The sequence below is a fragment of the Gossypium arboreum genome, chromosome 11, assembly GCF_025698485.1.
Source record: "Gossypium arboreum isolate Shixiya-1 chromosome 11, ASM2569848v2, whole genome shotgun sequence".
Taxonomy (NCBI): Eukaryota; Viridiplantae; Streptophyta; class Magnoliopsida; order Malvales; family Malvaceae; genus Gossypium; species Gossypium arboreum.
The window spans coordinates 15986848-16005655 of record NC_069080.1 but is presented as its reverse complement, the minus strand read 5'-3'; the positions used below and the strand labels follow the sequence as shown (position 1 = coordinate 16005655).

At 34.6% G+C, this 18808-nt stretch overlaps 4 protein-coding genes across 4 annotated transcripts; all 4 read right to left on the bottom strand.

Annotated features, from left to right (window-relative positions):
• Positions 1–3169: 3169 nt before the first annotated feature.
• On the bottom strand, positions 3170–3617 carry LOC108488142 (ubiquinol-cytochrome c reductase complex 6.7 kDa protein). Its single transcript, XM_053021232.1, has 2 exons — positions 3577–3617; positions 3170–3396 (listed from the first exon to the last, which is right to left on the bottom strand). The coding sequence occupies exons 1-2, from the start codon at positions 3615–3617 to the stop codon at positions 3180–3182; spliced, it is 258 nt and encodes an 85-aa protein (XP_052877192.1). The 3' UTR covers positions 3170–3179.
• A 1977-nt stretch (positions 3618–5594) lies between these two features.
• On the bottom strand, positions 5595–7378 carry LOC108488793 (ammonium transporter 1 member 4-like). Its single transcript, XM_017793080.2, has one exon. It carries the CDS (start codon positions 7298–7300, stop codon positions 5801–5803), a length of 1500 nt encoding a protein of 499 aa, XP_017648569.1. The 5' UTR covers positions 7301–7378; the 3' UTR covers positions 5595–5800.
• A 368-nt stretch (positions 7379–7746) lies between these two features.
• On the bottom strand, positions 7747–10516 carry LOC108487463 (uncharacterized). The gene is made up of 8 exons (XM_053022275.1): positions 10246–10516; positions 9941–10153; positions 9652–9843; positions 9346–9545; positions 9156–9237; positions 8714–8849; positions 8276–8362; positions 7747–8125 (listed from the first exon to the last, which is right to left on the bottom strand). Exons 1-8 carry the CDS (start codon positions 10348–10350, stop codon positions 8052–8054), a joined length of 1089 nt encoding a protein of 362 aa, XP_052878235.1. The 5' UTR covers positions 10351–10516; the 3' UTR covers positions 7747–8051.
• Positions 10517–12958: 2442 nt separating this feature from the next.
• Positions 12959–16836, bottom strand: LOC108487014 (RPM1 interacting protein 13). Its single transcript, XM_017791209.2, has 3 exons — positions 15828–16836; positions 14476–14562; positions 12959–14346 (listed from the first exon to the last, which is right to left on the bottom strand). The coding sequence occupies exons 1-3, from the start codon at positions 16161–16163 to the stop codon at positions 13189–13191; spliced, it is 1581 nt and encodes a 526-aa protein (XP_017646698.1). The 5' UTR covers positions 16164–16836; the 3' UTR covers positions 12959–13188.
• Positions 16837–18808: the final 1972 nt, after the last annotated feature.

Genomic DNA, 18808 nt, shown 5'->3' with positions numbered 1-18808 from the left:
TTGTAAAACTTAAGTATGACATGTATAGCAATATACCTATTTCGTGTAAATAATTTTGTGATATGGCGGTGATTTGGTTGAGAAAATGCTTGATAATGATAGGTCATGGAAATGACTAATTTAGACCATATTTGATGTCATGGAAAGTTAATAGGTTATCTAGTCCACAAAAACTCATGAAAAGATGAAATTTGCCATAAATAGAACATTGCAGCAACACTGACGTGAGTTTGAAAATTTACTAAAAATCATAGAAATCGAATTTGGTGATGGATTAAATATGAAATTGAAGCCCAATATGTCTATTTTCACATAAAACAAACGAAACAGGTAAAGGAATTATATGTTAGAATATATTTGAATTTTTGTGAAACAGGGCCAGAGTGATTTTTGGATCCCCTGTTCCAACTTTAGGAATTCACCGTAAATTGTACAAAAATAATTAGGTGTTGTATTTTATATTCTTGGAATCCTTATTGAGTCTAGTTTCAGGATAAACAAACGGCACAGTCATATAAATTTTGCACAGAGAGATATATGGTTCGAAGTAAACAGAGGTCAGTCCAGCCAAGTCCTGAAACAGGGGTAACTTTAACTAATAAACTGATTGGCCTAACCAAAAATTCTAGAAAAAATTTAGTAAATAGATATATGAGTCTAGATTTAGGGAAAATTTACAGATCTTGATTTTGAGTTTCGTAACTCGAGATATGATTTTTCTTGTAACTGTGACGCAGGTAACTAGAAAGCTGTGAATGTAGAAACAAATGATTCGAAGTTCTTAATTTGATAAATTATGTTCGGTAACACCTCAAGCTCGACTCCGGTGACGGTCTCGGGCGTGGGGGCGTTACAATTGCAATTGAAAATTGACTTGAACAACTTTTGCCCCAAAACAAACATCCTCCCAACATGTATTGAAGGCAGTCGTAGTGCCGCAATTTTAAGGAAAACCTCCCTACTAAGTAGCTAATCAAAAAATTCCCAACTCCAAGCTCCATAACCATCCCCCAAATCACACATTAATGTTTCTAGTGTCATAACAATTGGCATCAAACAATAGTTGTCTAAATAATCCAAACCGAACATATTTATCCATCCAAAATCAAACCAATCAGTCATCCCTTATTGACTAACGTATTGAAGAAAGAAGCATAGGTCACACCTTAACCACTGACTTCCAAATGGGAGAACAATTTGTCCTTTCAATTGACAATAAGACTCTCTCCAATATTTTATATTTTGAACGTAAGAATTGCATCCATAGCTTGTTAGTGTTTCCAACAATTTGGAAACCAAACTTTTAAAGGAAAGCATGATTTTGTAGAGCTAAAGATGTTGGATTCGGTGCACTAAATGTATTTTCGTTTATACACTTATATTTTTTCGAATAGACTAGTTTAATAAAATTATTCATTAATTACTTCAATACTCTTCGTATATTGTCATTAATAGGTTTTTTTTGCACATAGAGCAAAATGGATGCAAATATTAACTCATTAATTATCTAATGTTTAACTAATACTAAGTGATATTACATGGTGGAATCGTAATATGGAAATACAACTTATATTAGTAGATGAATCTAAGCATATTCTTAGTCTAATTGGAAATGAACAAACTAATTGAAAGATTAATATATCGTTTATCAAGTCTAATTACAAAAATGTTTTATCTTGAGCATAGATGTTTGGCAGGGATTCATATTCCACTCATTGCAACTTATTATTAATCATAACCTTTGACACTAACGGTTTTGACAAATCAATATTCATTGTCATCCTCATAGATCAATCCTGAGACCTTTTATCAGTATTATAATCAATCTTTACTATTTGTCCAATTATATTGCCAATAGTACGTACAAAACTTTTCTTATATACCAAACTTGATTAACTCGGAAAGCCGAATCCATGATACTAAAATTATATGGTAATCTTGAATTGTAGTGAATGCCTCTATCCATGGTTGAATGGTGAGATAATGACCATAGATACATGGGCCTTTAGATAATGTATTTGTATAATCCTCCATAGCCTATAATTTAACTAAGAAATAATTATTTTCTAAATCAACCTATTGGAAAGATTGCAAAGGTTTCTAAACACCGTAAATCTTTCTAGAGTGTGTCAAATCTGATTCTTCTACCCCAACAACTTAATAATCATTGTTTTTGACACACTCGATTTAGCCAAAATATGAATTATTTCAAAAAAGAGATAGTCGACACACTATTTTCTACCCTAGTAATCACATCACCCTCTTTCGGAATAATATCATCATCTGAAAGAGTTAAGATATCCTTGAAGGATGCCCCATCTTACCGCTCATTCATCACTACGTCATCCACCTAAGACCGCCACCTCATCCTTTTGCTACCTCTATCTACTCCATCGCCAAAGCCATGAATCTTTTTTTATCCCCCATGGCCCTCAAGGGTCCCACCCAGATCACCATGCCCATCACCTCCAAGATCTTCCATTATCAAAGCCTTATGAGAGAGCACCGTAATTTTTACGTCACAAAGAACAAACCTTGGTTAATCAATGTTGTCCACTTTTATTTCCTTTTTGATTTGCCATTTCTTTCATGTTTTAACTTTTTTTTTAATAAAAAAACCTTTTTAACTTTGTATTTATTATTTTGTTTCTCCTCTTCTTGTTATTCAAATCATAAACCCCCATTATCGGAGAACTCATGTTTTTGTCGGAAAAATTATAATTTTCCAAATTTTGACAAAAAATCTCAAATTTTGATGACCACTCCCAGATTCCGGCGACACTATCTTTTGTTTTAAATCTCTAATTTTGGCTCCTTTTAACTTTCGGATCAAAACCCACCAATTATATTTAAAAAAAAAAAGCAAATTCCTTTACTATTTTCTTTCATTTTCTCATCGAACCCTTTAGAAATCTTTAAGTTTTTAAAAAAAAACTCATATAAAATCTTCTTAATGATTATGATAGGGAGAATTTTTTTTTTTTTGAAGATGAAAGGTTTAAAACTATCCAATAATTGATGCCAAAAGCAAAAAAGGCTTCGTTCTCTTAACAATAAACCACAAACATTTACAATTATTACATTATTATTATTTTTTTATTCTTTCCATAATTTGTTCATCAGCAAACTTGATAGACAAAATCGCAATGAGTTGCAAAATTTTGATGTCTTGTTTGCTTCTACTTCAACTTTGGTTTCTCCAGAAAGGTCTTCTTAAACCAATAGAAAGGCTGGATGAGCCAAAGAGCGTTGATAGCCGCGACGGCACCCCAACTAATGGCGGCTTGTACATTGACGGGTTGTAAATGTTGCCTAGGCTTAAGGAACTTGCACGTCGGTGGGGAGAAGTTGATGAACGATGATGACGAGGGGGAAATAAAAGAAGAAAAAAAACCACTTGGAAATAAAAAGGGAAATAAATGGAAAATTGTAAAAAAAATATTTTTAACAAATAACATGCAAGTGCTAATAAATGATTGGCCCAATATTGCCATGTCACTTTCTGTAACGGCTTGGGGAAAAAAGTTGAAGGAATAAAACCACGGGTACCAAATTGAGAGAAAAAATCATAAGTACCACATTGAGAAACGAGGTATAGTTTCAGTACCAAACTGCATATTAACCCTAAGGAAAAAGAGTAAAGCAATGGCACCTCAAATAATAAAGCAAGTTGAGAGTGATTGATTCCGTGAGTCATGGAGCAGGCAATATTGCCCTTCAATTTATTTAATTACATCATTAGGAGTAAAAATATTCAAGGTAAACAACATTTTAGGTATCAAAATTATTAATAAGCTTACATTTTGATAATTTAATTTAAAAGTTATAAGATGGTCACTGAACTATTCAAAAGTTATTATTTAAGTCATTAAATTATTCAAAAAAATTTATTTAAATTATTGGGCTATTATTTTTTTTTAAAGTCTGACTAGCAAGTTCTGAGTGATGATATAATGATTTATACAGTAGGTTAGTATCCATCGATAGATAGAAAAATATACCTTAAATTTAAATCAATTTAATGATCAGTGTCAAAGATCGAAAAAGAATGCTATTTGAATTTTAGTTTACAGATTTGTGACGTTTAAAATCACTTAATAAAAAAATTGAATTATAGAAGAGAAGAAGACTGAGAGTTTTCAATTGGTACAAGCGGTGCAAACAGAGAAGCCATACAGTAACAATTTTAATATTTTATTGACTTAAATGAAAATTTTTAAATAATTTAATAATTATTTTGTAATATTTTGAAGATAAGTGACTAAAATTTAAATATACTAGTAATTTAGTTACTTTAAATGTAGTATACCCAAATATATATGAAAAGAGTTCACCAGACTTTTGCGGAGGGTTTTTGTCTACTTGCCGAGGTTTCCTAGCCATTTGATGGGCATTTATGACATTTCTTATTTTTAATTTTCATTTTCAATATTCTGAGTTTAATTAATTATTAATTAGGAGTGCAAGAGAAATGAATTACAGGAAAGACTAATCATAGTTAGCCACGTAGATACCCTAACGCTTACATGTCCTTTTTTCAATTATATTCTCCTCAAACACATTATGAACACTTTCCTTTTACAATTGTCAGAAGGCAACTCGTGTAGTAGGGCCACGCTCCCTTGTATCAAGCCATTGATTACTTACGAGCGATGAACGGCCGCAACAGGCCATCAAAAAGGCGAGTGGAATGAAGCCGCGATTATTATAGAATTATAATGGTTTTTAAAATAAATATACTAAAAGCTAAAAAGCATGTTCTTGCAAGCTCAGTTTTAACGCGTCAAAGTCACCGCCATGGGCTTGTAAAGAAAAGGGGGTTAGGTAGACTTCACTGGGAGAACCACGTAACGGCTGATTACATTGATTGATATTCGGTGCAATACCAACCGTTGGATGTATGGCACAGGTGAAAAGGCATTTGCTTAAATATGGCTTCTTCACTGTCACCGCCTTAACCGAGGGAGTCAATTGCCGTTTAGACAATCTTCACATCGTGAGTGCTAGTTTTTCTCCTTTTCCAACGCATAAAAACTGGACCTTTTTTACTCATTTTTCGTTATTATTTTATCAGGGCATGTAGTTGTTGATTTAATAGAGATAATATAGCTTTTGCCCTTAAATTTATCAATTAAGTTAATTTTATTTTTGTATAATTTTTATATAAATTTGACAATTAGATTCATTTTCATTATCAAATTTAGATTTTATTAAATGTGAACAATATTCTTTAAATATAACCAAATTATTCGGTAGAACAAATTAGACTAAAAATCAATCAAGATATTGTTTCAAATAAAATAATTAAACCAGTTGAATCGAAAATTATTTGAAACCGATAAAAATAAAAGATTAAAACAAAAATTAAAAAACTAATAATTGAACAAATTAAACCGGTTTAATAATTTTTAAAAATTTTAATTATTTAATTAATTATTATTGGTCTAGTAGCTGAAATGATCAAATCAATTGAATCAAGTGGTTCTAAATATAATTTTAAAAGAGATAGAGGACTTTACATGGTGCAAACTGAGGCAAATGCCTCTACAGATCCCTAATTTCCTATACAGAGCAAGATATATAACAAATATTCATTTGCTTATTCATTTTTAATATATATTAAATTGCAAACTCAAACAATTAATCCAAAACAACTTAAATTCTAAAGGTCCATACGAATCAAACTATGATGCATACAAGCATGCAGGTTTAATATAACATTTGAATGACATAGTAAGCCAGTGCCATTCTCCTAGGGAGCCTACACCAATTTCTACAAAATCTAAATCACAATAACGAATCAAGCATTACTACTATCCATATTTGCCATGGGAAACGAATTTTTCACACTTTGATCATTGTTTTCATCATGATATGCATAGGCCAATCCTCCATGGCTTGTCACATCTAGGCCAGCCATCTCCGCGTCTGCCGAGATCCTCAATAGCCCAAACACTTTCAGCAACCAGAACACTGAACCCATGGTCACACTCACCCACCCTATCACCACCAAGATCTGTATCAGATGTGCAGCCAACAGACGTGCTCCACCACCCATCAGCAGCCCGTGTGGCCTCCCAGGTTTCCCTGGATATATCTCATTTACGTAATCCTGCTTTGCGAACAATGCAGTGAAAATGATCCCCCATGCGCCGCACCCTCCATGTAGTTGTGCTGCCTCCAAGGGGTCATCGTACCTTAACATCTCGGCGAGCTTGTTGCATCCGATGAGGACCCAAGCTGCGATGAACCCGCAAATGATTGCAGCCCAGGGATCGACGACTGAACACCCGCCAGTGATTGCTGCGAACCCACCGAGCAAACCGTTGCAAACATCGGTGACGTTCCAGTGGCCTGTGAGCAATCGCTTGCCGAAGAGGGTTGTCAATGCAGCCGAACTTCCTGCAATCGTCGTTGTGACAGCAGTTCTCCCAATGGCACTCCATTGGCCGTAATAAGAAGAATAATTGGTGTGTTCGTATGTTTTCAAGATACTGAGGAAGGAACCTGGATTGAACCCATACCAGCCAAACCATAACAAAAATGTTCCTAGAACAACCAATGTCCCACTATGTCCACGCAATGACACAGGCTTGCCATCACCATCGAATCGACCCATGCGAGGACCCTCAACCAAGGCACCCCATAAGCCTGCAATGCCTCCAACCATGTGAACAACTCCAGAACCAGCAAAATCAATCACCCCAGATCCAAATAAAAGGTGACCTTCTCGAACCGGACTCGCCCAACCATCAGTAGACCAGAACCAATGAGAAACTATGGGGTAAACCAAACCAGTCAAAAAGGAAGAATATATCAAATAAGCAACGAACTGAGTCCTCTCTGCAATAGAGCCACTGGTGATTCCAGCAGCTGCAATGGCGAAAGACCATTGATACAAAAAGAAACTATAGTCTCCAGACGGGGAAGGGTACTTTTCGAGCCCGAAAAAGTGCCTCCCGACAAAGCCATTGGAAGGAGAACCGAAGGCCAAAGCAAAGCCAAAAAGGTAGTAGAATAAACTACCGGTGGCAGCATCAAGGACATTTGTAAGCATGATGTTCATGGTGTTCTTGGCACGTACCGAACCAGCACAAAGCATGGCGAAACCAAGCTGCATGGAGAATACAAGATATGCTGAGAAAAGAAGGTAGGTGTTATCAATGGCATACGTTGCAGCAACTAACTTGTTTGAAACAGTATCGAAGCCATTGCATATGTATTCAGCAGCAGCGGTGGCATTGGCAGCAGTACCGAGAAGAGGATGAAGATCAGCAGCAGAGCAGGTAAAACCAGCCATAGCAAAAGCCGGCAAATAAGATAAGAGAAAATGGGGAGGTATCAGGTGATGTAGCAATTGAGATTCCAGCCTTTTAAGGTTTCATGGTATTTGGAGCCCAGGGAACTCATTCCCATAGACTAGGAGGTTTTAAAGAGATTTCTAACAGAATTTTGTTAGTTTCCTACTAAATAGGAAGTATGATGCGTAAGCATTTAGGTTTTAATGTTCAACGCATTTTCAAGTGTAAAAATGTGAGCTTTTTCTTTAGTTAAAAAAAAAATGGTTCTTGAACTTCTTGTATTTGCCTTAGTTTTTTTTTTCTCTTTCTTTTCTGGGCTGCATAGCGCAATATGAATTTGAGCATTTGATAGCTTCACATAACTTCATCTGGACTCGGTGAAATCCCAGTTATGCCATCCGAGAATGATACTTAAATCTTTGTTATTATCAGAAATTTTCATAAGTTTTAGCTTCAAAAACAGGACTTGTAATGCCCTTCACGTGCTTTATAGATAAACCAATGATGCATTTTTGATAGTTCAACTCAAAAATGGACATTATCACTCAAGTTATAAAGATGTAAAAGAAACTCCTTCATCCTAGACCTAGTCTTGTCCAGTTTTGTCTTTGTTGTGAAAATATGAAATGCCAACTAACTAATACACGAACAAATCAATGGCTTGGAAACTTTAAGCTCACTTGAAGAACATCATGACCATCATATATGGTGTATAAACCCCAAGCTTGCTGTCTAGCATGTGCATTCTATTCATGCTGGAGGTCTCCATTTTCCGGTTATGAAGTCCTTATAAAAGCCAGATCTTTTTGAAACAACGTAATGGACTGCAACAAGGATATAAGAAAAGATCATTACAGGTAAAGATAACGGAAATACTTCCATTGTTCCATTGGTGACAAATCTGCACGTGTACGTATTTGCAAAAAAACTATGATGGGTTTGCTTTGATTAATCATACAGACATAAAAACCAACCTGGTATCATTGGAATAATGAAGTTTGGTTCTTTCAACACGTCGTGAAGTGTTCTTTTTTCATTCACTTTGACCCATTTGGATGAACCTGAAACATAAAACCACAGGACCTTTCGATAAAAATAATGAGGTAATCTGTAGCATAGCCAAAGTGAACGAGGGAACAGGGTTGATTCCATTTTCAAGTTATTACCAAACACATTCATATCGGATTAAAGAGAAACAACACCAATAGTTACAAAAATACATGGTGATAATCAGAGGCTAACAACAAGTCCATTGAGTTGATTTAACTTTTAAAATAATTTTAAGAAGGAAGATATGCCCTAATACACAGTGATTCACCCTCTTTTTTTTTCCCAGCAACAGAAAGCTACCAACATATAGCAACTAATAAAGAGAAAATTTGATCCGAGAAGTAGAGAAGAAAGCATATGACCTGCAGAACTGTCGTATGGAGAACCATCAGCTGCATCCTTTTCTTCCTCTCCAATGCTTTCCACATTAGCAGCTGCAGTCCCTTCTAGGAGATATCGGAGAATTTTTCTCTTAGACAGGCAAATCCCAGAACCAGCCTGTCAATAATAAAGGATAATGAAATTTTCATCAAAGATTGCGATGGCAAGTGAAAACAGACTCATGTCTTTGACTCTAGCAAAACAGTGTGATTTTAGCAATCTCTCTTCGAAGAAAGTTGCTGCAAGTAGGCAACCAGTCATTTTAGTATAGTACAATATGCTTGCCAATGATACATATGGTGATTCCATTCTATGCCTAATATAACATATCCATGCCAAGCATACTATACTAGAATTTGTCCAATTAGATCACTTGATGCTTGAGTTCATCACAACCATCAATTCATTACCAACAGTGCTTACCTCATAGTAGAGTTCAATCGCGTCACGGGAATAATGGTTTTCCTTATCCCATGGTAAAGGTGGGCAACTTTCTGAAAACATGTTTGAGAGTTAAGGACACTTACATAAGGCACAAAATGAAGATACTAGAAATCACATGGAGAAAATAATAAGCAGTTTGATTCTTAAATGATGAAATAGAATGGATATGATATCAAGGTGAGCTGAAAACATGTCGGTTTCGCAGAAGTCCTCTATAAAATCACTGGACATAAACTCCGCATAGAGTAGCAAAACAGGCCAATGAAGAATTCCATTTTTATCCAAAACCGGCTTCCTTAATCCGGTAAGTTCTCTATACATTGCATTCCCAAGCTTCAACCTTCTATCTTCAATGGCAGAAACGAGGTCCTAATCAAGCAAACAGCAATTAGATACAGAGCTTTTCTTCTTCTTCTTCTTCTTTTTTTTTTTATAATTCAAGAAAAAGTATTTTGAAAAGTCCAAAAGTAGAAACCTTAGCCTCTACAAGAGCCTTAGAAACTTGCGCTGCACGTTGTTCCTGTTCCAACTTCTTTAAATCAATTTGCTTTGCCAGTTTCTTTAACTCCTCATTAGTTGGGTCTTTTCCAACTCCACTTTCACAATAAGATTTCGCCTCCGCTAGCAGATTCAATGATAGACACGCTTTGGCAGCTCGATAATACGCCTAAATAAAGACATTCCATGGTGACCCAACTCTCAAAAAAGGGTTCTTTTTTTGAAACACTAACCTAAAAAAAAAGGACAATAACTGAAACCAGTACCTTAACGTTAGCAGGGAAGAGCTTAATGGCATCTTGAGAATCCGAGAGCGCACGTCGATAATTCCCAAGGAGTAAATTCACATGAGCTCTGTTTGAGAATAAAACGGAGGTGTCATGGTCATTTAGAGCTTTTTGATTGATGGCTCTACTGTAACAGTGGATGGCTTCTGGGTAATGCTTTTTACCCTTTTTCACAAGCTCGTTGCCTTTCTCCTGGAACACCCATTTTTCAAAAGGAATAAGATAAAAGGAACAGTTGGATTTTTTGGGAGTTAAGGATTAGATAGAGGAATAAAAAGGAAAACCTTGAGTTCAAGAGCAGTTGATTCTTTGAGGGCAGAAATGGCTTCAAGATCAGCGATCTCTGTTTCAGTTTTGGGTTCAGAGCCAGTTTCCATCCATAGCGCCATCTTGTTGGTTTCAATTCAAACTCCTGTACGCTGGAAAAGGAGAGAAGTATTTACGTATTGGAGCAACAGAGACTACTAGACAGAAGAAATATAGACAAACACAAGTTTTAAGAGTAAATCAAAATTTCTAAAACCATTCCTTTAATCAGTTTATGAAACGGTAAAATATATTCTATATCCCTATATTTTTCATACATTTAAAATTTAGTATTTACTTGTATTTCAAGTGATTAAGTCTTTCGATTTAAAAATTCAATTTCAATTATTAATATTATTTCTTTTACTAGAGTCAGGTTCATTATAATGTTTCAATTATTAACATTATTTCTTTTACTAGGTCAGTTCATTATAATGTTAACTTTTTTATTATATGACTACAAGTGAGTTTTTTTTAAATTTTAAAATGTTATACTCACAAAATTTAATAAAAAATTTAACCGTATTGATAATTAAACCTAATTTTAAAATCTGAAAAAATAAAAGAACTAAATTCTTAAAAATATAAGTATAAAGAGAAATTCTAAATTTACAAAGAGTACAAAGGCTTACAACATATTTTAAGTGTTTAGTTGACCTTGAGGTTGAGGTTTTTAAATAATGAACAAACTAAACTAGTAGTCACCAAATTTTTATTTTTTTTTACACTGAATAAGGCAACAGGAACATAATCGTCAACTTTTAAAATTAACATAATAACAATTCTAACTCTTAACACTTATGTATTGCATTAATTTAGTCTTTATTCTAAAAAACTAATCATCAACATTTACACATTATGTAATTTAATTTTATTTATAATCCTTTCACCTAAAAAGCTAACAAAATAATTTTATCAACTAAATTTGATTTAAAAAGACTAAATTACACAATTTGTAAATATTGTAGGTTAATTATTTTTAGAATCAAGATTAAAATGACACAATATAAAAATATTGAAGATTAAAAGTTTCTATCATGTCAATTTTAAAATTATCTCGTCATCTTTCCATTAATAATTTAATGTCTCATGACCAAAAAGAAAAAGTTGAATAATTGAATAATTATTTTATAATTTTTCATAATTAAATAATAAAAAATTATTAATAGTTAAATGACTACTAATATAGTTTACCCTTAAAATAAAACAATAATGCTTCTTGTTGAATTAACAAAAGCTCCGAAAATGTAGTCCACCAAATTTCACAGTTGGACTAATTTATTTATATTAGAACATGTTTGTCATTAAGCCATTTTCTAAAGTGTTATACTCCAGTCCTAGTCAAGATACGTAACAAGTTAAAAGATCGCATGAACAATAAGCTTGCCACCAATGAAGTTAAGAGATTGTGAGCTCATCCTCCTGAGATGACTATCTAGGCAACAGATAGTCTAGTCTTCATTAAAAACATGAAGTTACTGGCCACCAAATATTACATGGACTCAACTATTTTATCGCATCAAGTTAAAATGAATTATAAAATATATCCTATCACATAATAACACATCTCATCGAAGACATCTCTCCATTCGTTGTGTGATGATGGTGAAATAGCTAGTCCGATACGTTAACACTATCTTGTAGACGCCTTCACATATAAATACCTCCGAGAACGATGAAAAAGTTATTGACTCTTTAAAAATACCATACATGCACTCTGTCACCATACCTTCAACTCTTAACTTTGGCGCTCTCTTCACCTTCACTCTTTATAATCTCCAACTTTCTATCCCGACTAGAACCTTCATAACAATCATCACTACCTCCTTTATACTTCTTCAAAAATACCATACATGCACTCTGTCACCATACCTCCAACTCTTAGCTTTGGCGCTCTCTTCACCTTCACTCTTTATAATCTCCAACTCTCTATCTCGACTAGAACCTTTATAACAATCATCACTACCTCCTTTATACTTCTTTCTTATTGTATCACTGGATCAACATTGAGAATTATTTATCTTTGGTGAGCTTAGACAATGTGTCTTTTCATTGGACACTCATAAAAGCTAATAAAAGGCTCACGCTTTTAACGAGAATAGCTTTATTTCGTGCCAATATACAGAGTTAGGACTTGGGATATTGCCCCAACATTTTTATATAATATTATCTTACATTCTTAATGAAGATGTCTTGAATGAAAGTGCAGGACCATAAGAAAATACGGGGAGAACTATTTGCCTGTTGATTAATGAAGACGATTTACTTTCAAAAAGATTGACCCTTCTGGTTTTTTTATTTTTTTTTATTTTTTGGTTAAAGTTGTTCAGAGAACCGGAATGGACAAAATTGGTATCATCTCAAGATTTGAAGAAAAGTCTCTTCTCACTCCTCACTTGTGAGTTGTGTGGTTTCAAGGTTTCATTTATATTTCAATATTATCACTATTTTAACAAAAATGAATTAAAAACAAGTAATACGTATCTAAAACATCATCAATCAAACCTGAAAATTATAGTAAATTTCAGACTTACTGATAATCGAGAGGGCTGTAGCTTCCTTAATAATCACAGATGGAACTATCGGTGGAAGCCTCCTTGTGCTAAAGATTAAATCAGTCTCCCCATGTACAAAAGAATTAAGAAAACCCTGCTAACCTTTGAAACCTCGAACTCTTCTTTTACTCAAATATAGGAAAATTGATAATATTATTGAAAATTGGGTAGCGAATAAACGACCCATTTCTGTACAGCCCCTGCTGTTCCTTTTTGTACAATTGTACACCCCCATAGCTTCCCTCTATTATGATACAGTCACTAAATCAATCCTACAAAACGCAAACCTATATCTCACTTCTCTTTTAAGTTATATGTGACAAGAACCAAGTTTACTTCTCTAGAATGCACAATAATGCTAATCAGCTACACGCGAGTTAGACAATCCCAAGAGGTGTCAATATCAAAGGGATTCATAACAGTGTCAATTGATGCATGACTGGGGGAAAGTGGATTAAGTTCTGCAGCAAGAACATCTCCAGGAATGGATTGGTCATCCAAAAGGAAGTTCTCAAGCTCGCTGTAAAATGATCTATCTCCCTCATTTACCTCCTTGGATGGTTCTTTCTCATTTGTGGACCCTGGGGTTTGAAGCTGTACATGATCAACAGAAGATTGTTGATTGCTTACACCAATGTTGTTGACCCAATTTAAGTCATAATCTGAAAAGGCATGAATTGCTGCAGGTTGATTTTGATTCTGAAGCTGATTAGTATCTTGGTTCAAGCTTGACTGAGGAACAGCCTGACTGTATGCCGAGGATTGGGAGGGTGCTGAGTTTGTAATGACACCGTCCACACTAGGCTGTGAAGAGCTCTGGTGTGTATATGTCACTAAATTTGAACCAGGACAAAAATTTGGCCATCCAATGGGATTTGAATTCCTTTCATATGGTATTGTAAGTGAAGCTGGATTCTGTTGATGCTGTGAGGCAATAGCAGAAGTAATGTTTTCCACAGGAACATATGCAGCGCGGTTCATTGTTGAGGCAACTTCCATTCTTTTAGACATGGTGTTGGAAGGGACAAATTGGGAAGCCAAGTTACTAATCCTAATACCTCGATCCCTTCGAATTACAGTATTATGCACACCAAGTAACTGCTGTGAAACAGAACGTGACTGCATTGTCCTATTTAAAACACGTTGACTACCCACATTTGGGTTATAAGGAATCCCATATCTGGTAGATGATGAACAAGCACGAATTATGGACGGCCGTTGGTTGTGACTTTGAGGCATGCAATTCCCAGCAGCTCGAGTCGGAGTTAGCCTAGAAACTTGATTTTGTTGTGTGAACTGCATGTTGTCACAACGTGAAGCTTGCTTTGCTCGGGCCGTTGCTGTTGAATAAGAAGTGACTGGAGCTTTTGCAAGTGATATGGGAAAATTTCTCCCATGCCTGAAAGTCTTCCGCAATGTCTTCCACTTCTCCTCTTTATCAGTGGCATGGCAATGATCGGCAGTAGAGATACCCGAGCCCCAATAACAACACGGTGCTCGTGTGTCACAAACAAAGCAATGGCACTGCAATTTCAAAAGGGTATCCATTAAATGCATGCTAAATTCAAGAGCACCTAAATCTGAAACAGTGCAGCAACCAATGATCACAAAGTATAAAGTTTAAGTTACTTGACAAAAAATTAAGATATCTACCAATTCACAATGCTGTTCATGAGAGGTCAAACTGAAAGGAAATTTGGCACAATCATGTCGTGGATGGGGAAAATCTCTGCATGCAATCTGCAACCAGATCAACGAGAAAAATTAGATAGCTATCACAAATATGGTGCCAGTGAGGAGTGAGAAAACAGTCTTCAATACATAAAGCAAAAAGAAAACAAGTAAATTAAACATTAATATTAATGTAAGAAGTTATGCAACCATAGTGTAAATGCTTCTGAGAACACCTCAGCTCCTTGATAGCCCATGATAGAAAACTCTGAGCCTCATTAATACATTCCATCTTTTGTGATCTCAGCAGCAAGATTAGACCATTTTGCCTACTTCTACAACAAAATTATCAATGGCACAAATATATCATGCTGTTAAGATCTGCTGAGCACAAAGATCTTTCTGGTTCTCCAAACTGGGCATTTTCCCTTACAGCAATTCAACCTTGTAACATCTGCCTTGAGAAGAACCTGCCAATCTCCAAGTCTCATTTTTCTCCAAGCCAATGTTGTCAAGGGCACAAGTTCCACTCTAGGCACTAGAGCCCTTGTATTGCCTCAGGCACAAGGCACAAAAAGGCGCTACCCTGAGTGAAGCAAAGTGCAATATGTAGACGTGTGAGTTTGTGTGTGCATGTGTATATATAAAGATGTATATATGGATGTGTGACATAAAAATATATATAGCTTAAGATATAATAAACTCTAAAGTATGATTGAGTTTATCTACAAAGCATGCGAAAATTTTATTGTTCAATATACATGATTTTTTTCACAGGACTAGAACACACTTTTTCACAGCACCAAATGATAAGGTTTTTCACTTGTGCATTCCAGTCACAGAGCACAACACACTGATTAACCCATGATGTAGGTGCTTCGACCAGTTGAAACTTAAAAGAGTTATTAATAAATACATATCACTTCTCTAAACAACATGAACATTCAATATTGCTGGAGCTAAAACATATTCTAGAAAAATCTAGAACCGCAATGAAACACACACACACACACAAAATCAACTCAAACATGCAATGCTACCCACAAATCTCAATAACTATTTTCTATTGCAAACCAATCCTAAAACTCAACACCAAGTCCCCAAACAAAACCTTCCTTCTCACTGGAAGCACAAAAAGATCAGCAGCAGCAGATCTACCATTAATATAAAGAATCAATAACTTTGTTTTATTCTTCCCTTCCTTGGAAGAAACCAATCACAAATTTCACTAAGAACTACAGGAAACCACATAGAAACATCTTGTTCTATTTCAGCAAACTCAGTCACACAAAAATTACAACGAAACAAAGATATATATATATATATTTATTTACCTGCCCTTTTTGGCCGACAATAAGACACTCATCGGAATCTTGTTGGGGATCATTAACATCCGACAGCGCTTTATCTGGGTCACCTTCCAAAACGACACAATCACCATCATCCTCATCAACAACCTTCCTGGCCACTGAATTCGACGATTTTGACTTCTTAGTATGGTTGACCTCCCCGACGACCACCACCTCATCGAGATCGTCGAATCCCTTATCAACGGCTTCCAGAACTTCCGACAACCAGTCGTAATCGTCCCCTTTCGGCTCCTCCCAAGCTGGTGTTGCCTCATCGTCATCGGAGCTTATGTCGAAAACATTAGGAGACGACTCCATCATAAAAAGAAATAAATAAACAAAAATTTAGGGTTTTAGTTTGTTCAAATAAATAAAGTATGGCAACCTTCCGTTCATGAGAAGTGCTGAAAATCTCGTAATCTGAATAAATAAGAAAAACAAGTGAAAAATAAAATAAAATCAGGGTTCGAATCCATGAGGAAAGTGGAATGATTTGGGTTTTTTTTAAACTAGGGTATTGTTCTGTACGTGACAGATACTTAGGAAAAAAGGAGAGAGAAATGTAGGGTTTAGAAGGCGAATTTTAGCAACAAACGTCGTGAAATTAGGGTTTGGGGTGAAGATTTGGGCGAAAATGATGCAAGTGAAGTGAAAAGAAAAGGAAAATGGGCGTGACTTTATATTTGGATGACGTAAAGCAAGCAAAGAATTGAAAGGAAAAAGCTGGGGGTATAGTAGGGATTTCAAAGTTCTGGTGCTCGCGCTACGACCGACGACGACGACGACGACCACGTCCTTTCAATTCTCTCGCGCGATATAACCGACTCTCATGAGTGCGTTTTCTTTTTTGTTCGTTGAGTGATGGCTTTTTGCCTTTTCCTTTTTATACTTTATAGTTGATTGCCAGCGCCAGTTCGAGCATATATTATAAATATTATTGCTATATTTTATATTTGTTCAACTCTTGTTTTGATCAGAAATATTTTTTTTTTCAATTTTGTTTCTATCCTTGTTATAAAATTCTTCACTATATTGGTATTATGGGTTAATTAAGCAATAAAAAAAACGAAAACATTTCTTCTTTAGAAAGCAATTTATATTACCTTAAGGGTGTTTTCATCATTTTCTATATCTGTCTCTAGATCTATATCAAGCATTAGAAAAGTATTAGAAAAACAAAGATACTTTTACTTTAAAAGCTATTTTATTATCTTCAGGGTGTTTTATCATTTTATATTTTTATATAAAAATAGAAAAATAAACTAGTATGGTATATTTTTCTTTTATACAACGGTTAAAATTACTCATAATTTTTTTCCAACCTTTTAATAGAGGATAAACGTGTTTTAGCGTGCTAAAACTCAAATCTTTCTACATTAATAATAAAATAAATACCTACCGAGTTAAAACTTAGTCAACTTAGGATTGTAAATTTTGAACCCATGCATTTTTATTTTTTTACATTTGTACTCTATCATTCAATCAAAACTTCATTTGTTATTTGTAGGGATAAATATCAATTTTATAAATAAACTTTGTTTTCATGTGTAATTTGATACAAGAACTTTTATTCGTGCAATTATACATATGAAACTTTGATTACGGTTCATAAGTATACATAAAACTTTAGTTTTGATTCAATTGTACACATTTAAAAACAAATACATACATTTATTTTCATGTTGAATTAATATAATAGTTTGTTATACAATATATCAATGTAAAGCGACGCTAATTTGATCGTATTGTTAGTAATTTCTAAAAATTTAAGCAAATCAAATTTAAATATATAAAATCGCACAAAATCAAATTTCACGTGTAACATTGCAAATTAGATCAAAGTTCATGCATAGTGTTAATATTTATCCCTTACTTATATAATTTTTTCATAAATATATTTGTTATATAATTTTATTTTTCACCACATTGTTGATGTGATCATGAGAGCAACACTTGGGCCAATTTCTAAAGTTTCATTACAACCTTTAGTGGGCCAATTTCAAGTTCAAGAAATCCAATTGCATCAATTAAAGATTCATTTAAAGTTCCAATTTAGTCGATTATAAGTGGACCTATTTTAATTGGGCCAATTCCAAGTGGACCGAATTTAATTGGGCCACTTTCTAGTGGGTCGTGTGTAAGTGCATGGGATCCATTACAAATGCCTAGTGGGCAGATTACATGGGCTGGGGCTAAACGATTTAAGGAGGTATTTAATGAGCTAGTTCAAGGGAGTTGGGCCAAAGATAAGAAGTCCAAATTCAATAATGGATCGAATCAAATATGAAGGTTTATTCAATATTCTAGTAGTGGTCATCTATCTTCCACACTCAACTATTTAGTTTTCGAGATTCACCCCTTTCCATGTTCAACACATTAATAGATGTATTTAGTTTTTGTTTAAGTCATTTAGTTAACTTAGATACATTGTACTGTCATTCGTTTGCCCTTAAATACAATGTTTCGTTTGTTTCATACATGTTTGGCCATTCATCTATTCCTAGGTTCAATGCACAACCAATGCATGCGTGTATGACCATTTCCGTACCCTATATATAACGAATTGATGGCTAAGTGAATGTACATGCATTAATGGTCATACATGCACATGAAGATACATTGCATGTGAGGATACATGAACCTAAAGATTCAATGTATGATCGGATTTATGGATGCATTTATGGTCGAATTTTGGACATTCCTATTATTGAAGGGATGTTCCAAGTATAAATAGGAGAACTAGGCCTATGTAAAAAAGAGAATGAACATTGATTAAATTAAAATTTATATATTTGGTTCTTTTGAGAACTTTATCCAAACTTATGAAGAATTATTTATTGTGGTGCTCACCCCCTTCAAGTCTTATCACTCACATTCTACCTATCTTGAGTGTGGTGACTACCTTATACATTTAATTCTTATCTTTCTAAATAACGGGTCAGGTTCAGAGTCCTTTTTATACCATT

Excerpts from the sequence above, each read along its gene's own strand:
- LOC108488142 (XM_053021232.1), bottom strand. The coding sequence starts at position 3,617 with ATGCAGTTTGGTACTGAAACTATACCTCGTTTCTCAATGTG. Across the intron at positions 3,397-3,576 it reads ATACCTCGTTTCTCAATGTG|TGGTTTTTTTTCTTCTTTTA; the intron begins GTACTTATGATT and ends TTTATTTCCAAG.
- LOC108488793 (XM_017793080.2), bottom strand. The coding sequence starts at position 7,300 with ATGGCTGGTTTTACCTGCTCTGCTGCTGATCTTCATCCTCTTCTCGGT.
- LOC108487463 (XM_053022275.1), bottom strand. The coding sequence starts at position 10,350 with ATGGCGCTATGGATGGAAACTGGCTCTGAACCCAAAACTGAAACAGAG. Across the intron at positions 10,154-10,245 it reads CAACTGCTCTTGAACTCAAG|GAGAAAGGCAACGAGCTTGT; the intron begins GTTTTCCTTTTT and ends TGGGTGTTCCAG. Across the intron at positions 9,238-9,345 it reads TTTTCAGCTCACCTTGATAT|CATGTTTTCAGAAAGTTGCC; the intron begins CATATCCATTCT and ends TTAACTCTCAAA.
- LOC108487014 (XM_017791209.2), bottom strand. The coding sequence starts at position 16,163 with ATGATGGAGTCGTCTCCTAATGTTTTCGACATAAGCTCCGATGACGAT. Across the intron at positions 14,563-15,827 it reads TTGTCGGCCAAAAAGGGCAG|ATTGCATGCAGAGATTTTCC; the intron begins GTAAATAAATAT and ends ATCTGGTTGCAG. Across the intron at positions 14,347-14,475 it reads ATGAACAGCATTGTGAATTG|TGCCATTGCTTTGTTTGTGA; the intron begins GTAGATATCTTA and ends TTGAAATTGCAG.